The 25363-nt window shown below is 35.1% G+C and overlaps 7 protein-coding genes across 7 annotated transcripts; 4 read left to right on the top strand and 3 right to left on the bottom strand.

Annotated features, from left to right (window-relative positions):
* Nucleotides 1–1049: 1049 nt before the first annotated feature.
* Nucleotides 1050–1937, bottom strand: LOC122197122 (uncharacterized). Its single transcript, XM_042900601.1, has one exon. It carries the CDS (start codon nt 1935–1937, stop codon nt 1050–1052), a length of 888 nt encoding a protein of 295 aa, XP_042756535.1.
* Nucleotides 1938–5596: 3659 nt separating this feature from the next.
* On the bottom strand, nt 5597–6673 carry LOC111912612 (uncharacterized). Its single transcript, XM_023908357.1, has one exon. It carries the CDS (start codon nt 6671–6673, stop codon nt 5597–5599), a length of 1077 nt encoding a protein of 358 aa, XP_023764125.1.
* A 1783-nt stretch (nt 6674–8456) lies between these two features.
* LOC111912595 (calcium-binding allergen Ole e 8) lies at nt 8457–9197 on the top strand. The gene has a single exon (XM_023908339.2). It carries the CDS (start codon nt 8533–8535, stop codon nt 8998–9000), a length of 468 nt encoding a protein of 155 aa, XP_023764107.1. The 5' UTR covers nt 8457–8532; the 3' UTR covers nt 9001–9197.
* A 7810-nt stretch (nt 9198–17007) lies between these two features.
* LOC111912593 (sec-independent protein translocase protein TATC, chloroplastic) lies at nt 17008–19021 on the top strand. Its single transcript, XM_023908337.3, has 4 exons — nt 17008–17330; nt 17896–18200; nt 18283–18573; nt 18667–19021. Exons 1-4 carry the CDS (start codon nt 17099–17101, stop codon nt 18874–18876), a joined length of 1038 nt encoding a protein of 345 aa, XP_023764105.1. The 5' UTR covers nt 17008–17098; the 3' UTR covers nt 18877–19021.
* A 243-nt stretch (nt 19022–19264) lies between these two features.
* LOC111912594 (probable histone chaperone ASF1A) lies at nt 19265–20607 on the bottom strand. Its single transcript, XM_042900196.2, has 3 exons — nt 20248–20607; nt 19883–19998; nt 19265–19818 (listed from the first exon to the last, which is right to left on the bottom strand). Exons 1-3 carry the CDS (start codon nt 20354–20356, stop codon nt 19375–19377), a joined length of 669 nt encoding a protein of 222 aa, XP_042756130.1. The 5' UTR covers nt 20357–20607; the 3' UTR covers nt 19265–19374.
* Nucleotides 20608–21784: 1177 nt separating this feature from the next.
* Nucleotides 21785–23376, top strand: LOC111912592 (uncharacterized). The gene is made up of 4 exons (XM_023908336.3): nt 21785–21981; nt 22083–22176; nt 22272–22481; nt 22559–23376. The coding sequence occupies exons 1-4, from the start codon at nt 21907–21909 to the stop codon at nt 23275–23277; spliced, it is 1098 nt and encodes a 365-aa protein (XP_023764104.1). The 5' UTR covers nt 21785–21906; the 3' UTR covers nt 23278–23376.
* A 641-nt stretch (nt 23377–24017) lies between these two features.
* On the top strand, nt 24018–25171 carry LOC111912591 (transcription termination factor MTEF1, chloroplastic). Its single transcript, XM_023908335.3, has one exon. It carries the CDS (start codon nt 24087–24089, stop codon nt 25023–25025), a length of 939 nt encoding a protein of 312 aa, XP_023764103.1. The 5' UTR covers nt 24018–24086; the 3' UTR covers nt 25026–25171.
* Nucleotides 25172–25363: the final 192 nt, after the last annotated feature.

Raw genomic sequence — 25363 nt, 5'->3', positions numbered from 1 at the left:
TGTCATCACCACCACCGCCAAAATTACATAAATGGTTCATATGGTTTACCCGTCGTCACAAATTCAGTCCCAACTACCTTAAAAGACCAAATTACCTTCACATTAATGGACAAAAAACAACGGTCTATATTTTTCGGATTGGTTTTCCGGCCGCTGCCATACATGGCTATAAAATTCAATTTGTGAGACCATTTCTTTATTTTCCTCATTTATTGTAAGAAATAATGATTTAGATTTCTTTACTTATGTAATTAGATGACATTGTTTATCTTCATTTACTAGATTATCCCAATGCAATTCAACATGCTATTTTACTTTACAAAGCAATACCTTCCGACCCCGGCAACGCCGCTGAATCTTTTCTAGTTATAAACTATGATAAAAAAAAGGATAGGTTTTTGCAAAACCATATTTTTATTGCGATCGACTTTCACAATAGTTGTACAATCATTGTAAATTTTAAAAAGAAAAATATATGGGTGTTATAATAAGAGCGAACAATATCAAGGGAAAAATGAAGTGGATTTGTAGCGGTACCGCCGGTGCACTAGCTGCGTCGACGATGGGGTACCACGAAAAGGTGATGAAGGGGTTACTTAACTATGGTTGTCTCTCTCCCTTTCTTTATTTTTTATATGTTTTGCTTATTTATAGCTCATACATAAAAGGTTGTATCAAAATGTATGCATGTTTTTAATCAATTTATAAATTAGTTATGTATGATTTTAACTAGTTTGTATTTATTTAAAATAAAAAAATAAGTAAATTAAGAGGGATAAGAAAGATGAGTTACCTGTTTCGGAATGAGAAAAATGAAAGAGAAAAAATTAAGCGAAATTTTCTACTCGTAATATTAATAAGTTTCTAAAAAAGAGTTTTTCAAAAAAAAAAAATTTAAGTTCACACTTTTATTTTGAAAAAAAAAAAACATTAATTTTTATAAAATTTATCTTTTTTTTTTGAAACGGCAAATGTATTAAAAAGGGAGACCCACACCTAGCAAGTAACTAGATGAGGATTCCGGAAACAAACATACAATAGTACAGAGTTTACAATCCAGAGAATGGGGACACTAAACATTCATCCCAACTACACATTGTTTTCCTACCCTTATGCTTACACCAATAAAAAACCATAGTTTTAATGTAACTAGTCCCCTGGATCAAAGAAACTCCTTCATTGCTAAACAAACGTTTGTTCCTGTATCTCCATATGCACCATAGCATTCCATAGCTTATAATTGTAAGCCGTTTCCTTTTCTTGGGGCAGCCGCCCCACGCCGAAATCGACTGAAGTAAATCCACCGTAGTTTGTAATGAGCAATGATTAAGTGTGACACCGCACCAGCTCATAATATTCTCTCGGATTCCATATGCAAACGGACAGCCAATAAGAACATGGTCAACACTCTCCTGTTGTCCAATACACAAGCTACATAGGAGAGAATTGACCAAAATACCCCTCGACCCCAACTCAACAGCAACCGGAATTCTACCCTGCACAGCCTTCCATATAAAACCTAAAACTTTAATGGGCACAACTTTGTACCAGTTAATAGTCGAGTGACTACTAACCGGGCTGAGGTTACTATCAAGGACCTTCCGAACCGAACTAACTGTGTACTTTCCATCCCCAGTCAGTTTGCATTTGTATTGGTCTGTTCCATGGGCTAGCTGAATCCTAGATAGGTCGATAATGAGAGCTTGGACAGCAGGTCCAAGGCCTAGGTCTGAGGGATGAGACTTCCAATTCCAAGTGAAGGTTGATCCAGATATTCTGTCAGCAATTGTGCATTTTTTTCGAGCATCCAATTCAAATAGAGCGGGGTATTTGTCTTTTAGAATCCCTGAACTTAACCAGGGATCATACCAGAATAAGGTATTGTTCCCAGACTTAACCTCCAGCTTAAAGATATCGTTCCCGGCAACTCCATTCATCGCCAATTGATTTATGGTCCTTCCTATACTGCTCCATACTCCACTACAATTCTGACTAGAAAGGTAACCAAAAGGCTTATTACCTAAATTATGGATCCCATGAATTACTTTTGACCAAAGACCTTGCTCTTCATTTTTTAGGCGCCACCACCACTTTATAAGCAGCCCAATGTTTAGTGCTCGAATCGATCCCACCCCGAGGCCACCTTCACTTTTGGCAGCTAGGACTTTATCCCAAGCAACCCAATGTATTTTCCTCTTATCCTCACAACCACCCCATAGGAAGGTTCTTCTAATTTTGTGACATCCCCAAAATCTCGGTCAGAAAAGACCGATTTCATTTATGCTTTTTAAACATTTTTAGAGTAAATCCATTTGATTTTAAAAGAGATGCGGAATTTGTTCCCAAAAACAAAACATGATAAAATAGATATTTATCAAAACATTTCGTAAAGAAATATGATTTCATTTCATAATCAAAAGTCGGGATGTCATGTTCCGATACAGATCATAAAGCATAAACGATAACATTACAAGTCGTTCAACAAATATATACATATACAGACTTGTAAACAAAACAACTTGATGATTCGCCCATCTTAAGCTCTTGCGCCACTTCCTGTAATACAAATCAACTGAGTGGGTCAGGCTTGGGAGCCTGGTGAGCATATAGGGTTTTCAAACCCACAATAATTATATTTAATTACAACAATCAACAATAAACCCGATTACCCATTCCCGTTATCCTCACCTTACGTTCCTAAAAATAACGTCTATTATAAGGAACTTATTTCAGGATTCTCATCGGGACGGACATTACTGCAGAGGGGCTTCCTCAACAATAAGTGTCCTAAAGGCAACCATGTGGGGGATAGAGTACACCGGTGAACACGTCGTTCACAACACCTACAGGTAATGAGCCTGCTAGTGTTCCACAAGACAGTCTAGAATAGTCTGTGGTCGTCATCCATACTCTGCTGAATGACTAGAATAACACCAATAACACCGAGGCCTCTCATCTGTTTATTACACACCAATTATCTACCCATGTTCTACCCAACATATTAGTAGATAAAAATATACATTTTTATACACTGTTTAAAAACCTGTATAGCATGCTTTAATCAATACATATTCCACATAACAGATGAGGCATACACACATAACACGTATTTCATAGAGAATATATCAGATCTATGAGATAGAAGAGAGTGAATATACATTCACACATATAACCACAAAATATATACACGTAGCACGTATTTTATATTAAATACTTCATAATATTGTGTTGGAAAGAAAATAACTACACACTCACTTGATCAGAAGATGATCCGACAACACTACGGCTTATAGAAGTAGTATACTTCGATAGATTTGGAAGATCTTCACCAAAATCGAACTCCTCGCGGGCAGAGCTTCGGCTCGGGAATAACGCTCTTCGGGATTCTCGGGGCTTCGGATCTCGCTCCGGGGCTCGGGAATAATATCGGGGCTTCGGGGTACAATCGGCACGCAAAACGAGGCAAGGACTAGAGAGAAAGAAGAAATTGTGAGTGAGAAATGAGCTGCCTTCGGATCCCCTTTTATACTTGCTGACCCTCGCACGTACGCGGAGCGTACAAGGCTACGCGGGGCGTACGCCTAGGTTCGTAAGCGCTTGCGTCATCGGAGGTACTCGAGTGCTGACTTCGTCATCCTTCGCTGTACGCGGTGCGTACTTCGGATAGACCGCCTCACCCTTCTTCGGATAATATCGGAGTTAAATTAAAAATAAATATTAAATATTTATTAAACTTCAAAAATTCATATCTCCTTCATACGAACTCCGTTTCGACGTTCTTTATATCCACGCGAATGTGAGACTACGCTCTACAACTTTCGTTTAGACTCCGTCGGCTAATTTTGACTTTTATTTTTATTAATTATTTTTAGAAGGCCCGGACAGGAAAACTTCGTTATAAAATCATAACTCCTTCGTCCGATGTCCGTTCTCGCCTATCTTTCCGTCGTTTCGCTACTAACAACGAGATCTTCGATTCTCATTTAGATTGTTTCGGCTAAAAGCTGCTCGATCTCAAATCGAGTATTCGGGCTGCATACTGCCACGTCGAAACTTAGAAAAATCATAACTTCCTCATACGAAGTCAGATTTGGGCGTTCCTTTTATGCACGTTCCCGGTTTAACGAAATCTACGACTTTCGTTTAGATCGCTAAGGCTAAATATCGCTCTATCTTAAATTCATATTTTACGTCACTCGGCGTCGTGCCGGTTCTGTCGCGAAACTTCGACAGGTCATAACTTCTTCGTTATAACTCGGATTTTGGCATTCCTTATATCTCCGGAATCCTTGTTTCAACCACTACAACTTTATGCAAAGATATCGGGCTTATCTCACACTTTAATTTTGACGCTTATTTTATTCTTAATTCATTAAATTATAAGAACACACACATAAATCACATAATTCACATAATTCACAAATAATACATTTTATTATTTCAAATTGGGGTTACAAAGGTTAACCTAGACTATTACATTGCTAAAAATGGCAAGCCCAGAAACACGGGCGTTACAAATTTTCTCCATCTCCTCAAGTATTCCACTCGGTGCTTTAAATAATGACAGATAGTATGTGGGGAGATTACCGAGGACAGATTTTACGAGAGTTAGCCTGCCCCCGAAGGAGAGGGTTTTGGCCTTCCATAATGATAGTTTTGCACGAAATTTCTTTAGGATTGGCTGCCAATGCTTTTTAAGATTCATATTGGCACCCACAGGAACACCTAGATAATCAAACGGTAGCGCACCAGCCTCACAGCCCAATAAACTTGCCCAAGACGATGTTTCATGTGTAGAGGATCCAATGCCAAAGACTCTTGATTTGTGGAAGTTCACCCTGAGACCTGATGCGATATGGAAACACCTGAGAATACGTGCCAAATTCTTGAGGTTAGATCTGGACCATTCGCCAATAAACAGCGCATCGTCTGCGTAAAATAGATGAGTTATAGTTGGTCCATTTCTCGGTACTTGAATCCCTTTAAAGACCCCCTTATCCCGGGCAGATTTAAGAGCCACATTTAAGCCCTCCATGGCAATAATGAACAAGTATGGAGAGAGAGGATCTCCTTGTCTCACTCCTTTAGTTATGGGGAATTCTTTAGTTGGGGAACCATTAATGATAACTGATGCCCTGGATGATCTCAAGCTTCCCCGAATCCACATTCTCCATTTGTTCCTGAATCCCATTTGGCCAAGAATTGAATCAAGATATTCCCAGTTCACCGAGTCAAATGCTTTGTCAAAGTCTACTTTGAAGAGCAGGACTCTTTTTTTGGACCGCTTCGCCCAAGAACATATCTCGTTAATTATGAGAGGGCCATCAAGAATACAACGACCATCTACATAAGCTGATTGAACCTCATCGATAATACCACCAATGACAGACTTTATACGAGTGGAGAGAAGCTTGCTTATGATCTTATTAAGACACCCAATTAGGCTAATAGGACGGTAGTCGTGCAGAGAGAGAGGGTCTTTGACCTTAGGAACCAATGTAATGAAGGAAGAGTTACACCCACCAAACAGGGTACCATAATTCTCAAAGTGCCTCACAAAGTTCATGATATCAGATTTGACAGTGTCCCAGAATTTTTAAAAAAATGTAAATGTAAAGCCATCTGGCCCTGGGGCCTTATCGCTGCCACATTGCCAGACTGCATCCTTTACCTCCTCCAAACTGAAGGGAGCTTCAATCTTAATGGCCTCCATCGTTGATAAAGTTTTGAATGCTGGGTTAATGAACTTGGGGCGAACAGTAGTGTTTTCAGAGAACTTTGATTTAAAAAAATTCAGAACTTCCTCTTTGATCAGGTTTACCTCTGTTGTCCAACGGCCATTAATTGTTAGGCCATGTATGTGATTCCTCCGATTTTTTCTATTGATGAACCCATGGAAGAACTTAGAGTTCTCGTCACCGTCAATCGTCCATTTAATACGCGCCTTCTGTTTTAGATCCATGGTTTTTAATCGTTCCAACTCCGATATCTTTTTAATGTCATCATTCCAATTACAAATCTCCAAAGCTGTAAGGGGTCTGATTTCCGCCTGTTTCTCAAGGTTCTTTATCATACTTATCGAGTCATCTAACTCTTTTGATTCTTTTTTGCTCACTTCCTTCCTCCACTTCCTAATCGCATTCTTTAGGAATTTCAGTTTAGCAGCCAAATAAGCATCCGGGGTACCGTAACCCACGAATCGACTCCATGTATCAATTACCAGCTGATCAAAGCCCTCTTTTAGAATCCAGGAGTTAAACAACTTGAACGGAATAGGCCCAAAGTCTGCAACAGCCGATTGTAGGGTAATGGGGCTGTGATCAGATAGTTCACGGGGATGGGCAGTCACCGCACTAAGGGGAAAGGAGTTGAGGTAACCCGAGCAGACCAAGAATCGGTCCAACTTACTTAATTTGGCATCACTACGAATCATGAAAGTAAATTTTTCCCCGCCCATATTAAACTCCTTTAGGTCAGCATCTTGAATGAACTTGTTGAAGGCATAAGCACTGGAGGGGCAAAACCTTGAATGACACCTTTCGCTGGGATATCGAACAACATTAAAGTCACCAAACACAATCCAATAACCTGGCTTTTCATACCTTATCCTTGTTAGATCCTCCCACAGCTTCTTTTTCTCGGACGGAGATTGCGGCCCGTATACATTAACCATATTCAAGTTTCCCTCTATAGACTTGCATTTACCAATAATTATAAGGTAATTATGGTTTTTAATTACTTCAGTTTTCTGAAAAACCCTGGTGTCCCAAATAGATAGTAGCCCCCCTGATCTACCGTTAGAGCCAACACCGTCAAAATCGAATTCGTTTGAGTCCCAGCACCCATTTACGTCAATTCGAGAGTAATCTAATATTTGGGTTTCTTGGAGTCCAATAAAAGAATCCTCTTAAAGAATCCTCTTAAAAATAAACTTTGGTGGAGCCTTGAAAAGTGTGAGGGTAGGGTGCCCTTGGATGAGAGTGGGGAATATGTGAAGACTTCTCGAGGTTCCAAATATGCCAATTTTACTCCCTAATCGTTTATCTTTTGCAAGAAACTTCCAAACCATTGCAAATAATTTATCATCTTCCTGCCTTTACCAAGGCTGACTCTACCTTAGTTATCAAGTCCTAGCTTAGGGCCCCCACTCGACTCAAGATATTTCAGCAAAATAGAAATCTGGATTCCTTATATTTTCTAGGTTAAGCTACGCATGCCACAAAAAAAATACCTTCTATTCTTGAAAACGCCTGTTCTTCTTCCTTCTATTCTCATTCTCGATTCTTGAAACTGAGTCTGAAAAATACCTTCTATTCTTCAATCTTCACTTCTACTTCTTCTTCTCTTACTTCTATGTTCTTTGATTGATTCTCCATTCTTTGAAAAATAAATACATTCGGCTTCTTTGTATATTTCTTTCTATATCCTCCGATTCTCCATTGTTGATTTGCACTTGATTGTTCAAAAGACTCAAAACTTCAAGGTTTCCATAGTTCATTCAAAATGACAAGGACAATATCAATAGATCAAAATAACTAAAACGGTAAGTCCAGTCTAGTGTCTTTATTTTTTAGTTTTCAGTAATTTAGTTTTCCATTGATTAACCCTAAATCAACTGTTAACCATTGTTCATTGTTTATAGAAGGGTTTGAACGAGTCCGAATTCTGGAAAAACGAATTTGTGTTTTGCATTATCTTCTATTTAACTATTTTCAAGGTTGTCCTTTGCTAACTTGGAACGAAGGTAAATTGGGGCTTTCTGTTTATTTTTTGTTTATTTGTATTTATCTACTTGTTGTGGTGATTAAGAATTTAATCAAATATTCAATAATCATGTGTAAAAGAAAATATATATCAAGGGCTTCAACTAAGCTATTTATAAACTTTTTAATTTATTATTGTCATCCGAAGCCCGAATAAATGTCAAATGGCCTCAAAATTTTTGTTAGCTTAAAACCTACAAACTGGTTGAGTCGTCCCTGTCTTTTACATATTGATTTCATCAACCTCGAAAGCTTTAGGGCATCCCTAGTTTTAATAGTATTTTCAAATGATTCTAAAATGTATTTTCGTTCCTAGCTCATGAGGAGAATATTATCAAAATCAAATCCACATGATCCTTGAAAATCCTTGCAAAAAACAATTACACCAAACCATATAAACAACTTATGTAATTTACTCAAGAATATAATTTGTTGTCTTTCCAAAATATCCCATTATTGTTTTCAAAAGATGGAATATAATTTTTTTTAAAGAATATTTCTAAAAAAACATTTTTAGTACACAAAACATGCGTACCTCTTGTTATTTTACTTTATATTGACCATACGAATATTTGTTTTCCCAAAAAAAAAAAGAGAACAACACTAAAAACGATTTATGGTATTAAAATCACATATTATCTTGTACTATCTTTTTAAATAACGAATATTCTCCATTATCACACGAACCATACGCGTTGGTTCACGCGTCTTCCTCTTTCTATATTTGCTCTCTCCCCATTCCCTCTTTCTCACTCAACGATCTTCAGAAATGGCGACAGAAACCAACAACCTATCGCTCTTCTTGACCAACATCGACGACGTGAAGAAAATCTTCAGCCGTTTCGATACCAATGGCGACGGAAAGATCTCTGCTGAAGAGCTCGTCCACGCCATGAAGGCACTGGGATCCGACATCTCTGCTGAAGAGGCGAAGCAAGTGCTGACTAAACTCGACGCAGACTGCGACGGCTTCATCAACCTCGAGGAGTTCGCCGGATTCTGCAAAGAAAGCGCCGGAGACCAAGAGGGAGGAATCAACGAGCTCCACGAAGCGTTTGAGCTTTACGATTTGAACAAGAACGGGTTGATCTCTTCGACTGAGTTGCATCAGATCTTGACTCGGTTGGGGGAGAGATGTACGGTTGATGATTGCGTGACAATGATCAAGTCGGTGGATTCCGACGGCGATGGATATGTCAATTTCGAGGAGTTCAAAGAGATGATGTCGAAAAATTGATGCTTGAATCTTCCTTTAAATAAGTGTTTGATTTCTGATAAATGGTGTAGGATTAGTAAGATGAAGATGAAATATGAATTAGGGGAATTGATTAATCCACAGTTCATATAAATTAAAATGTGGAATTGCCCTTGTAATTGAATGCAGTCGTAGCTTTGTTAAGTTCAAGTAATGGAATCTTGATTTTGGTTTGGCTACATGATAGACTCATCTTTCCTTTGACTGTATGTTGTCCATGTTGAGTTTTTTTTATTTATATTTTGTATATTCGGTGGTAAAATATTCAGTTTGTTTGACAACTTGATAAAAAAAATAATAGCAATCTGACACATTATTATATAAATCAAAAATAAAAAATTATTTTAAAAGTATTCACAAGATAAGATTGACCATTAGAAATCTCTTTTTATGTCTTTTTTAACCTCTTTTTCATGCAGTTACCAAAATGAGCATTGTATCCGAAAATGTGTGTTTCGGAGCTCGCTTCGAACAAAGTGCATTTCCTATTAGGACAAGCATTTTATCTTTGATAAGTCTAAAATAATTCAATAAAAAATAACGTCAATTTGAAAATCCGTAAATTCTCACCTAACACTACAATGGATGAGTACACAAACTCCCACGTAACAATTTTGTTAATAGATCTATCCAACTCACACCAAATTCAAATCTCTATAACTACAAACATGTTAAAACCAAAACAAGATTCACACCAAAGTTACACTCCAAAATGTCTTATGAGTGGTCCAAAATCACCTCTAAATTTAACAATCATCGACAATGAGCTCAAGCCCTATTGTTGGGGAAACATGTTAAATTTTGATTTGGTCCATAATATTATAGGGTGAGAAGAAGATGAAAGTAACATAAATAGGGATGTTGAAGTGGACATACAGTAGAACCTTGTTGGATAGGATACCAAATGAGGTTATAAGAAATTTCACTAGGAGTGGTACAAATCATAGGAAAAGTAAGAGAATGATGATTGAGATGGTCCTGGCATGTCAAAGGAAGATACCATCATCCTTGATAAGGATGGTAGATTCAATAATGTTTGATGGAAAGTAGATGAGAAGGAATCCTAGAAGGAAATAGGATGTGACCTTATATAGGAGGGTGTAGAGGCTAACTATTAGGGTTGATGAGTAGCCTAGCACCTCTATTAGTGTTGATATATGTTTTTTGCTCGTATGCTTGTATCATGTATATGTTTTACTACCCATATTCACGTAAGGGGTGTTTGATAGTCTAAGAACAAATCAATTTGATTAAGTCAGTGTGGTCTAGGATTGAATAAAAGACTTCTAATTGTGGTAACAAACAATCTGAATATAATCAGGTTAAACCCTGTCTCGTCAGTAAGAGACATATCAAACAACCCTTTACTCTTCCCTTGTGTTGCCTCTTTTGCATGTTCTCTATGTGTGTGTGTGTGTTTTGTTTTGCACACTACGACTTTCACTCTCTTTGTTTACCTTCTTTTTAGACTAACATTTTCACACATGTTTGAGGTCATCTTTATGATGTAATCATTCCATCCATGATGGAGGCACGATCGTCAACATATTAACTCCCCTATAATATGATTTTCGAGGTTTGTTGATGTTGAATTGTGGTAAACTGTGAACATAAAACAAAAAAAGAAAAAGAAAAATAGAATCAAACCATTTTTGTATTATTGGTAGAACAATCAATTCACTCTAATTATTTAAAATAAAAATTAAGAATTAAAAAAAACACTATTTGAGGTTGATTATTAATATTTGACATGTCAAAAAAGATCTCATTAAAGATGCTCTAGGATATTTAAACACATAATTCTTAAGTAGTTTCAAAATTCATAAGCAACAAGTCACAATCTAATAGGAGACTAATAGGAGAAACAAATATTGGATGTTGTTATATTTTTTTTTCTATTCTTAAAAATAAATAAATAAATAATCCAGCATGAAGCCCATGACATTCAACAAGCTTAATGAAGGCTTAGTAAAAAGAAGGAATTGGGTTCCAAATTTTTTCAGATAAAAAAGATTGATCAATAGCAATATTCATTGGGAATCAATTTCACTAAGCAATGTGTAGGTTTGATGTTTATACAAGTGAAATAAATTGAGGAAAACCACGTGGGCCAAGTAATGTAATTTTGGATATGGGCTAGGTATTTGTTGTGCCAAAGACTAAAAATAATCTGAATTCACACCACTAGTTTTAATTTATTGGGCCTTTGATCTTTAATTAATTATTTTAAATATTAAAGCTAAATTAAAAAGTATAGTAGTCATTTTATTTTATTTTTTTGAATGTCATTGAATATATATATATATATATATATATATATATATATATATATATATATATATATATATATATATATATATGAGAAAAGTGAATATACATAACAGCCCCACCTAAGCTTAGTACTAAACATTATGAAAATACTTTGTTTTACTATATAAAGATTGCGGTTAGGGGATTCACGATTAACAATTGAAGATGTAGATTCAAGATCGACGCAATAGTTTTGATAAGGAAGCAATAATATTTGACTATCTTAGATCTTCGTGACAGTGGGAAAAAATAATGTTTACTTGGGTGAAGTAATAAACGTTAATGGAGGAAAGAAAATAGGGATGGTAAAACGATGATGGATGAAAGAAATGTAATCGGGGATTGTATATTTAACAAGTGAAAACCAAATTGGGTATATTTACTAAGTTAAAACAACATATTTTATAGGTTTAGTACCTAAATTTAGGTGGGGCTGTAATGTATATTATCGATCCATAAATTTTACACCAAATTTAAACTTTTTCAATCATAAATAAAAACCAAATAACATTGTTTACAAAATGTTTTCAATTCATTTTCCATCAGAGTGTCCCAAAAATCATAACATAAGGAGGAGGAGCGGTACGGTCACGCCTTCGTCTTTCCATGATCTCCTGAAGTACCTGAAACAGTAAACTGAAAACTGTAAGCCCGAGGGCTTAGTGAGCTACCCCCAAAATACGAATACCACACTGACAATACCATATCAATAATAATCAATCAATCAACATGCATACTGGGCCATCGGCCTGACTGGACCACCCTACCGGGCCTACAATCTGTCTGAATCTATCCCGAGCCTTCGGCATGACTGGTCCGCCACATGGGCCTACAGTCTCCCCGGACCGCTCATAGGGTATATTGGCCTTCAGCACAAAGCAGGACCGCCTCAACCCAACCATAAGCAAATAACCATGTGCGCATACTATCATATACAGGCATATACAAACATCAAACATATATGTCACACTGATCATCAATCAAAGAATACTCCTGTAACTAGAGTACCGACCTAGCAGGTCACTAACATACCAACCCCTACGGATCATAAGAGCATAACATATTGTCTACCCCAATTCCGATCTTACATATCATAACCACATGTAACATACTATAACAATAACAACTAAAGGGCCGACCTTGGTGCCGTAGACCCTATCGATATAGTGAGGATAACTCACCTCGCAGATGTCGACACGAAAGGTAAACTCCAACTCTCGGATCACTTGGCATAGGCTCCACCACCTATCATGATAGTACAACATACTCATAAGTCCTTAACCTTATAAGGTACTCCATAACCCACTAGTCAATCCCTCGTCAAAGTCAAAGTCCTCAGTCAAGGTCAACAGTCCATGTTGACCTTAACTCGCCGAGTACCCTTGGCTACTCGCTGAGTTCCCTGAAGTACATTCCAGCTCACTGAGTCATTGGAGTGACTCGTCGAGTTCCTTTGATTCTCGATCAAACTTTAAGGCCACCCATCAAGTTCCCTCCTTGCAACTCGACGGATGCACACTCATACATATCCAAGAGAAAACTCATCCGACTCACCGAGTTGTTCTTCAACTCGTCGAGTTTATGGCAATCTTCATCGGACTCGCCGAGTTATTCATCCAACTCGTCGAGTTCACGGCCATCTTCATGTGACTCATTGAGTCCATTCAGTCCTTTTTTCCTATACAGACATATTTTGAGCCATACAACGGCTCCAACTCATAGATCCAAGCTTCTAGGGCATGTTTATCACGTAAAGTTGCAAACTTTACGTGCATGCATGGCTATAAAGGCTCTAAATGTCTATTTTAAATTCTTAATGGAACTTCATGCTCAAGAGGGACCTTAACCACAACCAAGATTGTGACTTTATGCTTCTAGAATCCAAGGAGGGTCCAGATCTGAAGTTACAACTTCAGATCTAGCCCATAGCTCATCATACTAACTTGAAAATCCATAAAAGCCCTAGAAACTCAACAAAAAGGGAAAAAGGGAATACCTCCAAAGGATGCTAGCTGAGGTAAATCCTGCTTCCCACTCCTTCCTTGCTTCAATTTCCTTTGCACGCTTAGCTTTCTTCCTCCAAGATTCTCTTTTCCAAGCTTCAACACCACACCAAGGCACACACACACGAATTAGGTTTTTAAGAGGCTCTCAAAGACTGCAAAGAGGCCAAAGGAGGCTAAGTCTCCTTTAAATAGAGGTGCAAACCCCGAGATTTAGGGTTTCCACTGCCAGCTCCTACTCGCCGAGTTCCAACATGGATTCACCAAGTAGGTCATTTAAAACGCGATCTCATCCAGCTGCTACTCGACGAGTAGGTCAACCAACTCGTCCAGTAGAGTTTAACCAAATAAATCTTATTTAAGCGATACCTGAGAATCGGGGTGTTGCAATATATATATATATATATATATATATATATATATATATATATATATATATATATATATATATATATATATATATATATATATATATATATATATATATATATATATATATATATATATATATATATATAAGTTCAATAGAGAACCATAATTATTTGTTCTCTAAGGAAACAATTTTTTTTCAAGTTTTAAAGATTATTATTTATCCAAAAAAACAAAAAATTTCTAAATTAATAACTTCACATTATGAATGTTAAAAAATAAATTATATATTTTTCGAGTTTACCGTGTGAATTCAGATTCACATTGTGAATCTGCACAGATTCACACTGTGAATCTGCACAGATTCACACTATGAATTTGATGATTTTTTTATCGAATTTGATATCATTGGAAAAAAACAATAAGAAGTTATGAATTTCTATATTTTTTGTTTTTATATATAAAAAAATAAGCTCTAAATGTTGAAAAAAAGACCGTAACCTTAGTTCTTTAGTTAATTATGCTTTTCTATTGAACCTCATATATATATATAAAGCTTCAAAATATTATATTTGTCGAACTTAAAGTTTAAATATCATATTTATTTTTCTTAGCATTTAAAATATCATATTTTAAAGTCTCTTAATATTTTTTATATTTTATAATCATTTTAATTTATAAAAATAAATAGATAAATAAATGACTAAATTATCCTTCAATAACCTTTGTGTCATAAATTAAATATACCAAATTACCCCTAACCGGACTAAAGCTTCTTGAAAGATTTACATACATCAATGTCTTCTGAAACTGGAACAACAACCAAAGTCGTCGATATTCGTCAACTTCATCTTCTCTAAGCCTCAAGACATCAGTCGATATCTTCGGTTTTGTTTAATATCTTGATTCAAGTAGCTTCTTTTGATTCTAAGTTGGTTTCCATCTGGATGTCATTTCCAGAGTGAGATTTATTGAACTCCGATTCTCAAGGGCAATATGTGGGTTAAAAAGGGATAGACTTAAGTAGGATTGCATAAAATGGTTTCGATACATGAATTCATGGTAGTGGGGGCGATAGAGGGAAAGGTTCTAACAAGGAATTGCATAATCGTGTTTCGTAGATTGGTAAAGGCAAAAAAACATGTTGTGGCTACCACCTCACATTTGAGGCAACAGTTAGTGGTTGCAAGATAATAGTATATAAAATTTAAACAACACATGTCTACAATTTGGTGTTAAGAATATACAAATCATATCATTTAATGCTCTTGATTTCAATGAACTCCTAGTTTATGTCAAAAAGTTTGAGTTGTTCTAATTGTCTTCTTTCTCAATGTGTTGGTTAAACAAGGGCTTTTATGTAAATAATTACAACTGCAATATGAAACGAAGCTTCATATGTAAGCCTTTCAGTGATGTAGTCTTCAGGTTAAATTTTACACATTGTTCTAGTAGTTTACTTCGATAAATAATCTCTTTGAAATATTTTTTTTAGTTTCTTCCCGTCGTTTCAAAATTTATCTTTTTTACTTGAGAAAGTAAAAGAAGGGTACTTGTGGAAGAAAGTAAAAGATAAGCATATTTTTTAGCATATGCAACATTGGAGTATATATATATATATATATATATATATATATATATATATATATATATATATATATATATATATATATATATATATATATATATATATATATATATATATATATATATATATATATATCAAAAAGAAGGGAAACATTGGTCATAGAAACTTAAAACTATCTAATTTCTATTATACTTGTTGGATTACAATTCAACTGTTTGATTATTGTATGCTGATTCATGATGGTGGTCGTGGTGGCGGTAGAAAAGGATGACGTAGTGGCTCTAAATGGGATTTAGATAATATAGCTTTACCAAAACAAGATTTTGGCAACTTGGTACCCTTTGAGAAGAACTTTTACCTCTTCCTAGTAATGTGTCTAATGAGTCGGAGAAATTTCTCTATGTAAGTGACAAAAGAAGGGTTAGGATAGTTGGGGGGTAGTTTGGTACATTTAGTTTATGGCAAAAAGGGTTTTAATATTGAAGGGTATTTTTGTCAATATTATATATATATATATATATATATATATATATATATATATATATATATATATATATATATATATATATATATATATATATATATATATATATATATAAAATTAAGATGATTATAAAATATAAAAAGTGATTAAAAGACTTTAAAAACTAATTTTGGGCAAATATGATATTTGAAGTGTTAACAAGAGTAAATATGAGATTTAGATTTTAAGTTGGATAAATACGATATTTTTTTTGGAAATGGAACCTCCCTAACTACGGTTCTGGACCAACTTTCGCGCACCAAATAACCCCTCGCTGCAAACACGAGACTATGTTTCATGTCTTAGAGTAACTGCAGGCGAACATCCATGGTCACAAGAGAAATTTTTAAAAACCGATAATTATTGTTTTCCATATTTTTCTAAATTCAAAAAATTTCTAAAATATAAACACAAACCACATAATCCTTGCAGACGATATTAACATTTCTATTTTTAATTGGATTAAAAATAGATCTAAACTCTGTTCGATTGATTGGTCCGTTTGGTTTTTGTCGCCTAATTTAAACACTTTTCGTATCGACTTAAGCTCCTTGCCTATGTCCTTGTGTTTTCTTGTTTTAATGTTAATGTCTTGATTGTCGTTCAAAAAAAATAAATAAATAAAATAAAATAAAACTAGACGCAACATTTTTCTGTCTTATCAAAAGACAAGTGATAAAGAATCAAAAAGCTGAAAATGTCTCTCATTTACTCCACATTTTGGGTGATTTGGAAAGCTCGAAATGTGTTAGTCTATAGAAATGAAAGACGATCAGTAATATTTATGGCAGATGATATTAGTGTGAGCAAGTTTAATTGGATAAAAAATAAGGTTAAGTCATGTAATCTTGATAGGTATATGTGGTGTATGTCTCCTATGTTGTGTTTCTCTTGTAATAAGGCTTGAGTTGCTCGCTTAAATCTTTTTTTTTTCTCTTTGTGCTAATAATATTTGCTCGCCGTTAAAAAAAATCAAACTGACCCTTAATTTGAGAAATAACTGAAACTTGGAGGTAGTGAGTGGTCCATACTTTCAAAATACAAGGGGAACAAAGAAAAATGGTTTATCAACACTTTTTGATCAAGCGCACGATTAGAACGCCAGACCTGTTTTGCTAACATGCACCGGTTAAAAATATCGGTTAGACGGTCACCAAAGTCCAAAGGTGTATAATTTAGGACCAGTCATCACATCAGAATCGTTCCCAACAAATTATACGAACCCAAAATTCAGTAAAACCCCAGAAAAATAAAAAATCGAAATTCCACCCAAAAACATCAAGAAAAATGGGAAGCACAAATGCCCTCATCTTCAATCTTCATCTCAACACAAACAACTGCTTCAGCTGTGTGAACTCAAGAACAAATCCTTCAACTTCTTTGCAAATCAGCCAAAGAAAAACCCCTTTGAGTATCTCAAGTAAAAGACATAGAAAGAACAGCAAAGTTGTTTGCTTTGCCATTGAAGATGTGCGGGAGATGCAGAAAAGGCTTGGAATCGGGGGTACTGGAACAGTAGGTAAGTTCGATAACGAAACTTGAATCCTCGGATTTCTTGATTGATTAATTTGAACATCTACCCAATCAAGTTTATGCGTTTTTTTTCTTCATATTCAAACATATTTGCGAAATCCCTTTGGTGACTTTTCGTACATGAATCTTGAGGTGGACTACTAATAACTTCGTTATTTAGTTTTAGTTGATTTGTAAGGTATGGAACAATCTTATCTTATCATGATTTGATGACAGACTCATTTGTTACTCGAATGATGTTTTCTTGAATTTTGTTATTTATGAGATTTAATATATTCCAAACATAGTTTTAAGGATTGCATTACGGATGCAATTGCAATATTACAGTTAATTAATAATTATTGTAAACGGGTCCATTTTTACCATCTAAGATTCTAAGTTATGTGGATTTATGAACTCAAAGTATTGGTCAATTGACCTAATCTATTGAAACTACTGAATTAGTAGATTGCATTCTTTTTTGCGTGAATTATGAATCTGTTTTGTTAATTAGTAAGCTATTCAGCAAGTTTAATGTTTGATTAATAGTTCTTCTGTTGTTATATTCATAGAGGTGGCCGATGACATCAAAGAAGATGAACTCGCAAACAATGATCCAAATACCGAAAGTGCCCTTTACAATTTTCTATACCCAGATAAAGAACTCCTCCCTGAAGACAAAGAAATGACCATTTTTGATCATCTTGAAGAGCTTCGAGAGAGAATCTTTGTGTCAGTTTTAGCAGTGGGGGCTGCTATTTTAGGATGCTTTGTATACTCAAAAGATCTCATCATGATTCTTGAAGCTCCAGTTAGAACACAAGGTGTTCGATTCCTTCAATTAGCTCCTGGAGAATTCTTCTTTACAACCATAAAGGTCATATCATATAACCATTGGGTATTTCATTACCATTTTGAAGCTCCATCTTTCGAGGCTAATTTTGTCTTTTTGTATACAGGTATCAGGGTATTGTGGTCTTCTTCTTGGAAGCCCAGTGATTCTTTACGAAATCATAGCTTTTGTTCTACCTGGATTAACAAGATCCGAAAGAAAATTTCTCGCCCCAATTGTTCTTGGATCCTCGATTCTTTTCTACACAGGGATCGTCTTCTCCTACATCGTTCTCACTCCAGCAGCTTTAAACTTCTTCGTTAATTATGCAGAAGGAGTCGTTGAATCATTATGGTCAATTGACCAATACTTCGAGTTCATATTAGTACTCATGTTCAGCACAGGGTTATCTTTCCAGGTAAAACGAAACGAAACCCACCTTTTTCTCTGTTTTACAATTACTTTGACTTATAAAGTCAAACATGGTGGTTTTGACTTTTATGAATTATAGGTTCCAGTTATACAACTTCTGTTAGGGCAAGTTGGATTAGTGACTGGTAATCAGATGTTATCAGTATGGAGATATGTTGTAGTTGGAGCTGTGATTGCAGCTGCCATTGTGACTCCATCAACGGATCCTTTGACTCAAATGCTTTTGGCGGGACCCCTTTTGGGGCTTTACTTTGGTGGTGCATGGACTGTTAAGTTGATTGGGAAGTGATTGGGAATGAGAAAGATGAAAGAATGTATTTAGATGTATGATGATATTGTTTTGTTATGTGTTTTTTTGTAGAATGTATTATTTGTTATTTGTTAATGGTACATAACATGTTGATTATAAGAACAAATGATACTCTACTTTGTTACTCACATTTGCACACTTCTATATTGAGTATTGCAATTATATAAATACAATGTACATCATATAATGCGAACATTTATCAACAAATCTTTCTAATTGTATGATTTGGTTAGATTTCTAAGTTGTTTCATGTTGCTCGACATTTTATTTGCTAATCAACTTTCTCTATGCAACTGATAAAGAAAATACACCTATGAGAACTTCACAAACACCACAAAGCACCAAACTATCAAATGACAAAGAAAGATATAAAATATAAGATATCTAAATATAATATCACCATAATAAGCATCACATCTTTTGTTCTTGAAAAACATAAACTTTAAAAATTTCAATTAAAGAAAATGAGAAAACTTTTCAAGCAGACACCACAGCAGGCTGATGATCCTGCAACAAATCTGTTCCTGTTTCTTCTCCATCAATACTTTTCATTTCAGAATTAACAGGATTCAATTCTTCAAATTGAGGTGAAGCAACAGTCTGTTGATGTTCTTCCTGTTCATTCTCGATTTCAGGTGAATGATTAGGCTGCTGTTCAGATTGCTCAATGCTTTCATTTTCAGGGTGAAAATTGATGGGAAACTTTGTGACTCTAGGCTTATCAGCCAAAATATTTCTTTGAACTTTATCTATCAATACTTTTTGTGGAGGTTCTTCTTTCAAATGTTCATCTTCATAATCATTGTTTACATAGTATCCTACTCGAACAAATTCTTGTCCTAGATATGAACATGTCAATAGCAGAACTGTAACACCGATTATATCCTCTTCACGGATTTTTAATGCATCTGGAGGGTCTGCCTAAAAATGGATTTGATTTAGTTCGATGATTTCAGAACAAAAAAGTACGAAATTTTAGGGTTACCTCAAAGACAAAGCGATAGTTCCCAACATTAATTGGCCCAACCAGGACGCTTTCGAGAACTTGATCATAGGTTTCGTCTTCAGCAGATCCCACATAAGTAAGTTTCCATTCCAAATCTGTGAAAACAAAATTAAACCAAAAATCAGGTATTGAAACAGAAATCATGATTTGAGACTCGAGCTAATAATTGTTCTATTGATCTCTACTCAAATCAATAAGTTCAAATAACAGAAATTCATGAAAAGGAATCCAAAAACTACATGAAACTCATCGAAACACATACAATTCCTCGATTCGATTCGAGATAAAAGAACGGTAACAAAGGAATATGTAAACAGAAGTAGCTTAGATGGATATGAAGTTACCGTCTTTGAGAGAAAGCAAGCACTCATAGGAGATTTCGAACTGGAAAGGACTAAGGAAGGGCGCTGGATTGTTTAATACACTAACATTTGTTAGATTCACGGCGCTCATGATTATCTCTTGAAGATGAAGGATAAAAAACCCAGATCTCTGTGTTTATTGTGACCTAATTTTACAAAATTATAGAAAACTGTAAGGCGAAATAAATAACAAATCAGGATTACTCACACAGAAAATGAAACAGATTCACGGGAAGAAGAATTGATGAGTAACTATAAAGAGAATTAGAATTTTGGCGGGACAAAATTTTGGCATCCCGCGTATACAAGAGCTTGGGGTTGTGGATCGGGCTCGTATGCCTTTTGGGTTATTGAAAATTTCTATTCAATCGGCTGATCCGTTTTGAGGTTGAACCCGGATTCATTCCCTAAAATCAAAATAAAATTATATAAAACTTAAAACTATATAACAGTTGTTAAAGTTTGAAAATAATACAATCATAAATTTCATCATACAAACACAAATCAAGTATTTATAACCATAAAACATTATAAATGTTTAATTCATAAATTATACGCAATTCAACTTTCAATTTTATCAACTCGACTCTCAATAACGGTTACTAACCCAATTTTTTTGTTTTCTGATAAATAAAAAATGATCAAAAGATATAGTAATCAATTAAATAATAATACTAAATAACTAAACTTAAAATATGTTTAGTGTGTGCTTGAAAATGTTTTTTCATCTTAAAAGTGCTTTTGGTAAAAAGTATTTATTGGTTCATGATCTTTTTAAGAAGAAGTTTTTAAAGTGTGTTTGAGTTGGTTTTGTGGTGGGAAACACTCCTAAACACCCATTTAAAAAATTTAGACATATTGATTTGTAAACATGTTGAAAATTTTAATTCTCAACCAGTGCATTTAATTACATAGGTTAGATGGGTTGATTTATTCAATCAAATGAATTGAAAATATCAACACAACCTACTAATTACCAGCTTGGGTTTGGATTAAGATTGTCGGCCCTATATATTACTGAGAAAAAAGATATATATAAATAAAAACTGAGAAACTCAACACCATGTTTTTGAAGGAAATAAAATACACGGTTTGGCTTGGGTTGATTTATGTTTTGTTTGATTTTTGTTGTAATCAAACTTGAAAAACAACCTAATGGAACTGGGATCCAAACAAAGAACATCATTTTGCATATCATTTAATAATTATAGCTGATTTTTATTTTTATTTTTTAGAATGTTCTAATGGTATATCTTGTAAAATTATGTGACCAATCTTGCAAAACCATAAAACCGAATAAAAAAATATACCTATTTTCCACATAATAACATTACAACAGATCCGACGTAAAATATATAGATTCCCCTTTTACTTGACCAAATCGCCCAAACCAAGTTCAATTTAATATTTTAGAAATGTTTGGTTGTTTTATATATAAAAATCAATTTTTTTTAATTAAAAAAAGTGTTTGGAGACGAATTTTTGTAACATTTATAATTTAGTAATCAACTATTTTCAAAACAAATTGATAGCCATAACCTAGTCTCTGTGTGAGGGTTCTTGGTGTATGTTGACTTCCTGATCCCAAAACCCCCGTAAGAACGCCGAGAGAGAGCCGAAGAGAAGAGAAGAGAAGAGAAGATGAGCAAAGAAGACAAAGAACGGCTGAACCAGTTATTAGTCCACCATCTCAACACCATCCACGAAACTTTCCAGGTATGATTTACTTTCTACCATCACCAACAATTTCAAATAAATCGGAGCTCTTCGATTCAGAAATCCTTTTTATATTGATCACCATCAGAAACTGATTCTAGGTTTTGAATCAAACTCCGCCGTCTTCGCTCGATAAAGGAAGCTGGGATGACGTCGTCAAATTGGGCGAACATCTCTATAAACAGGCCACTACTGGTGATTCCATTCTTCTCTCAAATTTTCAAAATTGGATTTGAGATTTCGACTTTTGGTTTCATTTATTGAACATAAATTGTTTAACGATTGTGAAGTTGGAATGCTTTGGACTGGAGAAGGGCCTGATGCAAAAGCACTCGAGGAAACCATGGCGTCTTATTCCAATTTGCTACAAGGATTCCTTTTGCTTTCACATGGAAGTAAGATCGGTGCAGGAACTACCCTTTCAGCTTGCATCCATGCATCTGTTAAACAGGTTATCGATTGCAGCTTTATGCTGCTAAAAGAATCCGTTGCCTCGTATGGTAATCTCCCATTCCTTCTTCTACAAACACACATATTCAATACATCTCTATTGATAATATATGTGTCAAATATGCAGGAAACAACAGTAAAGCACATAAACTTTCGATTCCTCAGATTGTAGGCACTGTTTGGGATGCGTGTTCTGCTCTTAAAAAGACTCCCGGAACAAACATTACTGCCATAGGCCGATCCATGACTCAAATTGCAGTTTCCGTAAAAGATGTTCTTCGTGAGATGAAGGAGCTTAAACCCACTATCAATGAGGTCTCAAAACCCACTTCCAATGAGGTTTCAAAACCCCAGAATGATGATGCACACGAAAGTGACAACTCATCTGAGGGAGATTTAGGGAGTGATTTGTCACCAGAAGAGATGAAGGTTGCAGAATTAGCCATCAATGTTGTGTCTGAAACCCTTTCAACAATCAAAGAAATTATTCGGTCAATCACGGGTCTACTCAAGAACCCACAAACTGAAAATGAAAGTGTTCAAACAGTGGATTCTTTAGAGAAGTTGTTGGTGATTTGTAAAAGTATGGGATTGCAGGTGGATGAGATTGGAGCGTGTCTTTATCCCCCTCAAGAAGTTTCTGCCATTAGAGGTGCTTCTGAGAAAATGATGAGCTTTGTTGGTGAAATGCAGGTGGAAGTGGAGAAGATTAAGGGGAATTCAGATGCTTTTGTTCATGCGAGTAATGGTTTGATGAGTTGTTTGAGGGAGTTGGAGTTAGGGTTAGGATGTTCTTCAGATGATGAACTTGTGGGTGAAATGGAAAATCTTGTTGTCGATGATTAGAGATTGATTCTTGTTGCAATTTGATAGAGTATTTTCAATGAATTGTTATGAGTTTTAAGACGTTTTGGGATAATATGATAATGTTGATTTGTATCTTTATACGTGTTTTTTGTGTTATTTTACAAAAAAAAAATGAAGATGTTTCAGCATTTTTCTATTTTTTGATAGCTTTTTATCATAAAAATAAAATGTAATCATTAATCCTTCTTAATAAATAATTGTTTTTTTTGTCATATGTCATTTTCTCTTTCATTTGGACAATGGTATTTTTTAAAAATTTTTAATTTTCTATTTTTCATTTTATTACATTAAAATTCCACATTTAATATATAAGGTATTTATTAGAAATGATTTATATATGTAATGTATTCAATGTATTAAAGCCTTATTAATTTTAATAATTTAAGTTTTTTTCTTATTTTTTTTATAATTTAAACTTCTCAAATTGTTAAAATTTTATATTTAATTTTTTTAAAATAAACTCAAATAATACATGGATCAAACTGCAACAAACTGCTGTATTACAAAATATGCGTTAAAAGGATATAAGGATAAGTTAATTTATTGAATGGCTTCGTAAAGAAAACCGATTATTATGTTTTCGTTTATGAAAGTTACAAAAAGACCCTTCAACTTCATACCACTTCACAATATTGCAGCAAAAAAATGATGTATGAATTTACAGAAAGACCCTTTAACTTCAAATAACTTCACAATGCTTCACCAAAATGATATTTTATATGACTCGACCCTCTCTATTTTCGTTGAAACACATCCTTTGAAAACGCACACACACAAACAACTATCAGATGATAATTAGATTCATTCATGTCCCTCCTCAAGCTTCAATACCTCCTCAATCGCCTCAAAACCTTGCCAAAACCCACCACAAAGTCCTAAGAAGAGCTTCAATAAACCCTAAAAATGGAGTTCTTAGTACCACCGCACCACCACCACCACCACCGTTGGTCACCACCGACTCCGGCCTGCTCTTCCGAGAAAAGATTCTCTATCTCAAAGCCCTAAAAGTAAACCCCACAAAAGCCCTACAAAAAAACCCAAATTTCCGATCAACTTCACTCCAATCCCTAAAATCCGTGGAGAATTGTCTCTCTTCAATGGGGATCCAACGTTCGGAATTCGGGCGTATCTTCGATATGTACCCTCAGCTTCTCTCCTGTGATCCCCACTCCGATCTTTACCCCGTATTCGATTTCCTGTTAAACGACGTGGGTCTCCCTTACTTTGAGATTCACAAATCGATACTTCGGTGCCCTAGACTTCTGATATCCAGTGTAGAAGATCAATTGAAACCCGCATTGTTATTTCTAAGAGAATTAGGGTTCGTGGGTCCTGATAAAATCACCTCCCAAACGACATTACTGTTGGTTTCAAGCGTAAAAGGCACACTGATGCCCAAATTGGATTTCTTGATTGGATTAGGGTTTTCGTATGAAGAAGTGGTTAACATGGTGTTGAGATCACCTGGGTTATTAACGTTCAGCATCGAAAACAACTTTAAGCCCAAAGTCAGCTACTTTCTGAATGAAATGAAAGGGGATTTAAGCGATTTGAAGAGGTTTCCACAGTATTTTTCATATAGTTTGGAGGGTAAGATTATGCGTAGGCATCGATTGTTGGTTGAGGAAGGGCTTTGTGTACCATTGTCGGATATGCTCAAGATTAGTGATGGAGAATTCACTGCTAGGTTGATTGAAGCTAGGCTTCGGTTAGGTGATAAGAGATGATAGATCTTTGTAGTTTCACACAATTTTAACTGTTTTATAGCTCTTATATTGTTGAATGAATCTATGGCAAATAAAGTTCATTGTATTTGCTATTATAGCATATGGTGAAGTAATCATGCATTGTTAATACAACATATTTCCATAAAGTTCTTGGTTTGTAACTACAAGAGGGTTATTTTGTGGTTCTTGGTGCTAAAGTATCAACTTAAAGAAGTATAAGTATGTTGTTAAGGTGCTAAAGAACGATGGTTTATTGATAATTTGGTTTGTTTAGAGCCCTAGTTACATAGAAGTCGATGAAAAAAATCCAATGCATTCTTGCTAACGTAACTTATGGA

This window comes from Lactuca sativa, chromosome 3, assembly GCF_002870075.4.
Source record: "Lactuca sativa cultivar Salinas chromosome 3, Lsat_Salinas_v11, whole genome shotgun sequence".
Taxonomy (NCBI): Eukaryota; Viridiplantae; Streptophyta; class Magnoliopsida; order Asterales; family Asteraceae; genus Lactuca; species Lactuca sativa.
The sequence above is the reverse complement of the archived record's forward strand: the minus strand, read 5'-3'. Positions and strand labels throughout refer to the sequence as shown.

What these genes read in the sequence shown, in the direction of transcription:
- LOC122197122 (XM_042900601.1), bottom strand. Translation starts at nt 1,937, where the DNA reads ATGAATGGAGTTGCCGGGAACGATATCTTTAAGCTGGAGGTTAAGTCT.
- LOC111912612 (XM_023908357.1), bottom strand. Translation starts at nt 6,673, where the DNA reads ATGGTTAATGTATACGGGCCGCAATCTCCGTCCGAGAAAAAGAAGCTG.
- LOC111912595 (XM_023908339.2), top strand. Translation starts at nt 8,533, where the DNA reads ATGGCGACAGAAACCAACAACCTATCGCTCTTCTTGACCAACATCGAC.
- LOC111912593 (XM_023908337.3), top strand. Translation starts at nt 17,099, where the DNA reads ATGGGAAGCACAAATGCCCTCATCTTCAATCTTCATCTCAACACAAAC. An exon ending in CGGGGGTACTGGAACAGTAG is followed by an intron (nt 17,331 to 17,895) that starts GTAAGTTCGATA and finishes TTATATTCATAG; the next exon opens with AGGTGGCCGATGACATCAAA. An exon ending in TCTTCTTTACAACCATAAAG is followed by an intron (nt 18,201 to 18,282) that starts GTCATATCATAT and finishes TTTTGTATACAG; the next exon opens with GTATCAGGGTATTGTGGTCT.
- LOC111912594 (XM_042900196.2), bottom strand. Translation starts at nt 20,356, where the DNA reads ATGAGCGCCGTGAATCTAACAAATGTTAGTGTATTAAACAATCCAGCG. An exon ending in CTTGCTTTCTCTCAAAGACG is followed by an intron (nt 19,999 to 20,247) that starts GTAACTTCATAT and finishes TTGTTTTCACAG; the next exon opens with ATTTGGAATGGAAACTTACT. An exon ending in ACTATCGCTTTGTCTTTGAG is followed by an intron (nt 19,819 to 19,882) that starts GTAACCCTAAAA and finishes ATCCATTTTTAG; the next exon opens with GCAGACCCTCCAGATGCATT.
- LOC111912592 (XM_023908336.3), top strand. Translation starts at nt 21,907, where the DNA reads ATGAGCAAAGAAGACAAAGAACGGCTGAACCAGTTATTAGTCCACCAT. An exon ending in CTATAAACAGGCCACTACTG is followed by an intron (nt 22,177 to 22,271) that starts GTGATTCCATTC and finishes ACGATTGTGAAG; the next exon opens with TTGGAATGCTTTGGACTGGA. An exon ending in AGAATCCGTTGCCTCGTATG is followed by an intron (nt 22,482 to 22,558) that starts GTAATCTCCCAT and finishes TCAAATATGCAG; the next exon opens with GAAACAACAGTAAAGCACAT.
- LOC111912591 (XM_023908335.3), top strand. Translation starts at nt 24,087, where the DNA reads ATGATAATTAGATTCATTCATGTCCCTCCTCAAGCTTCAATACCTCCT.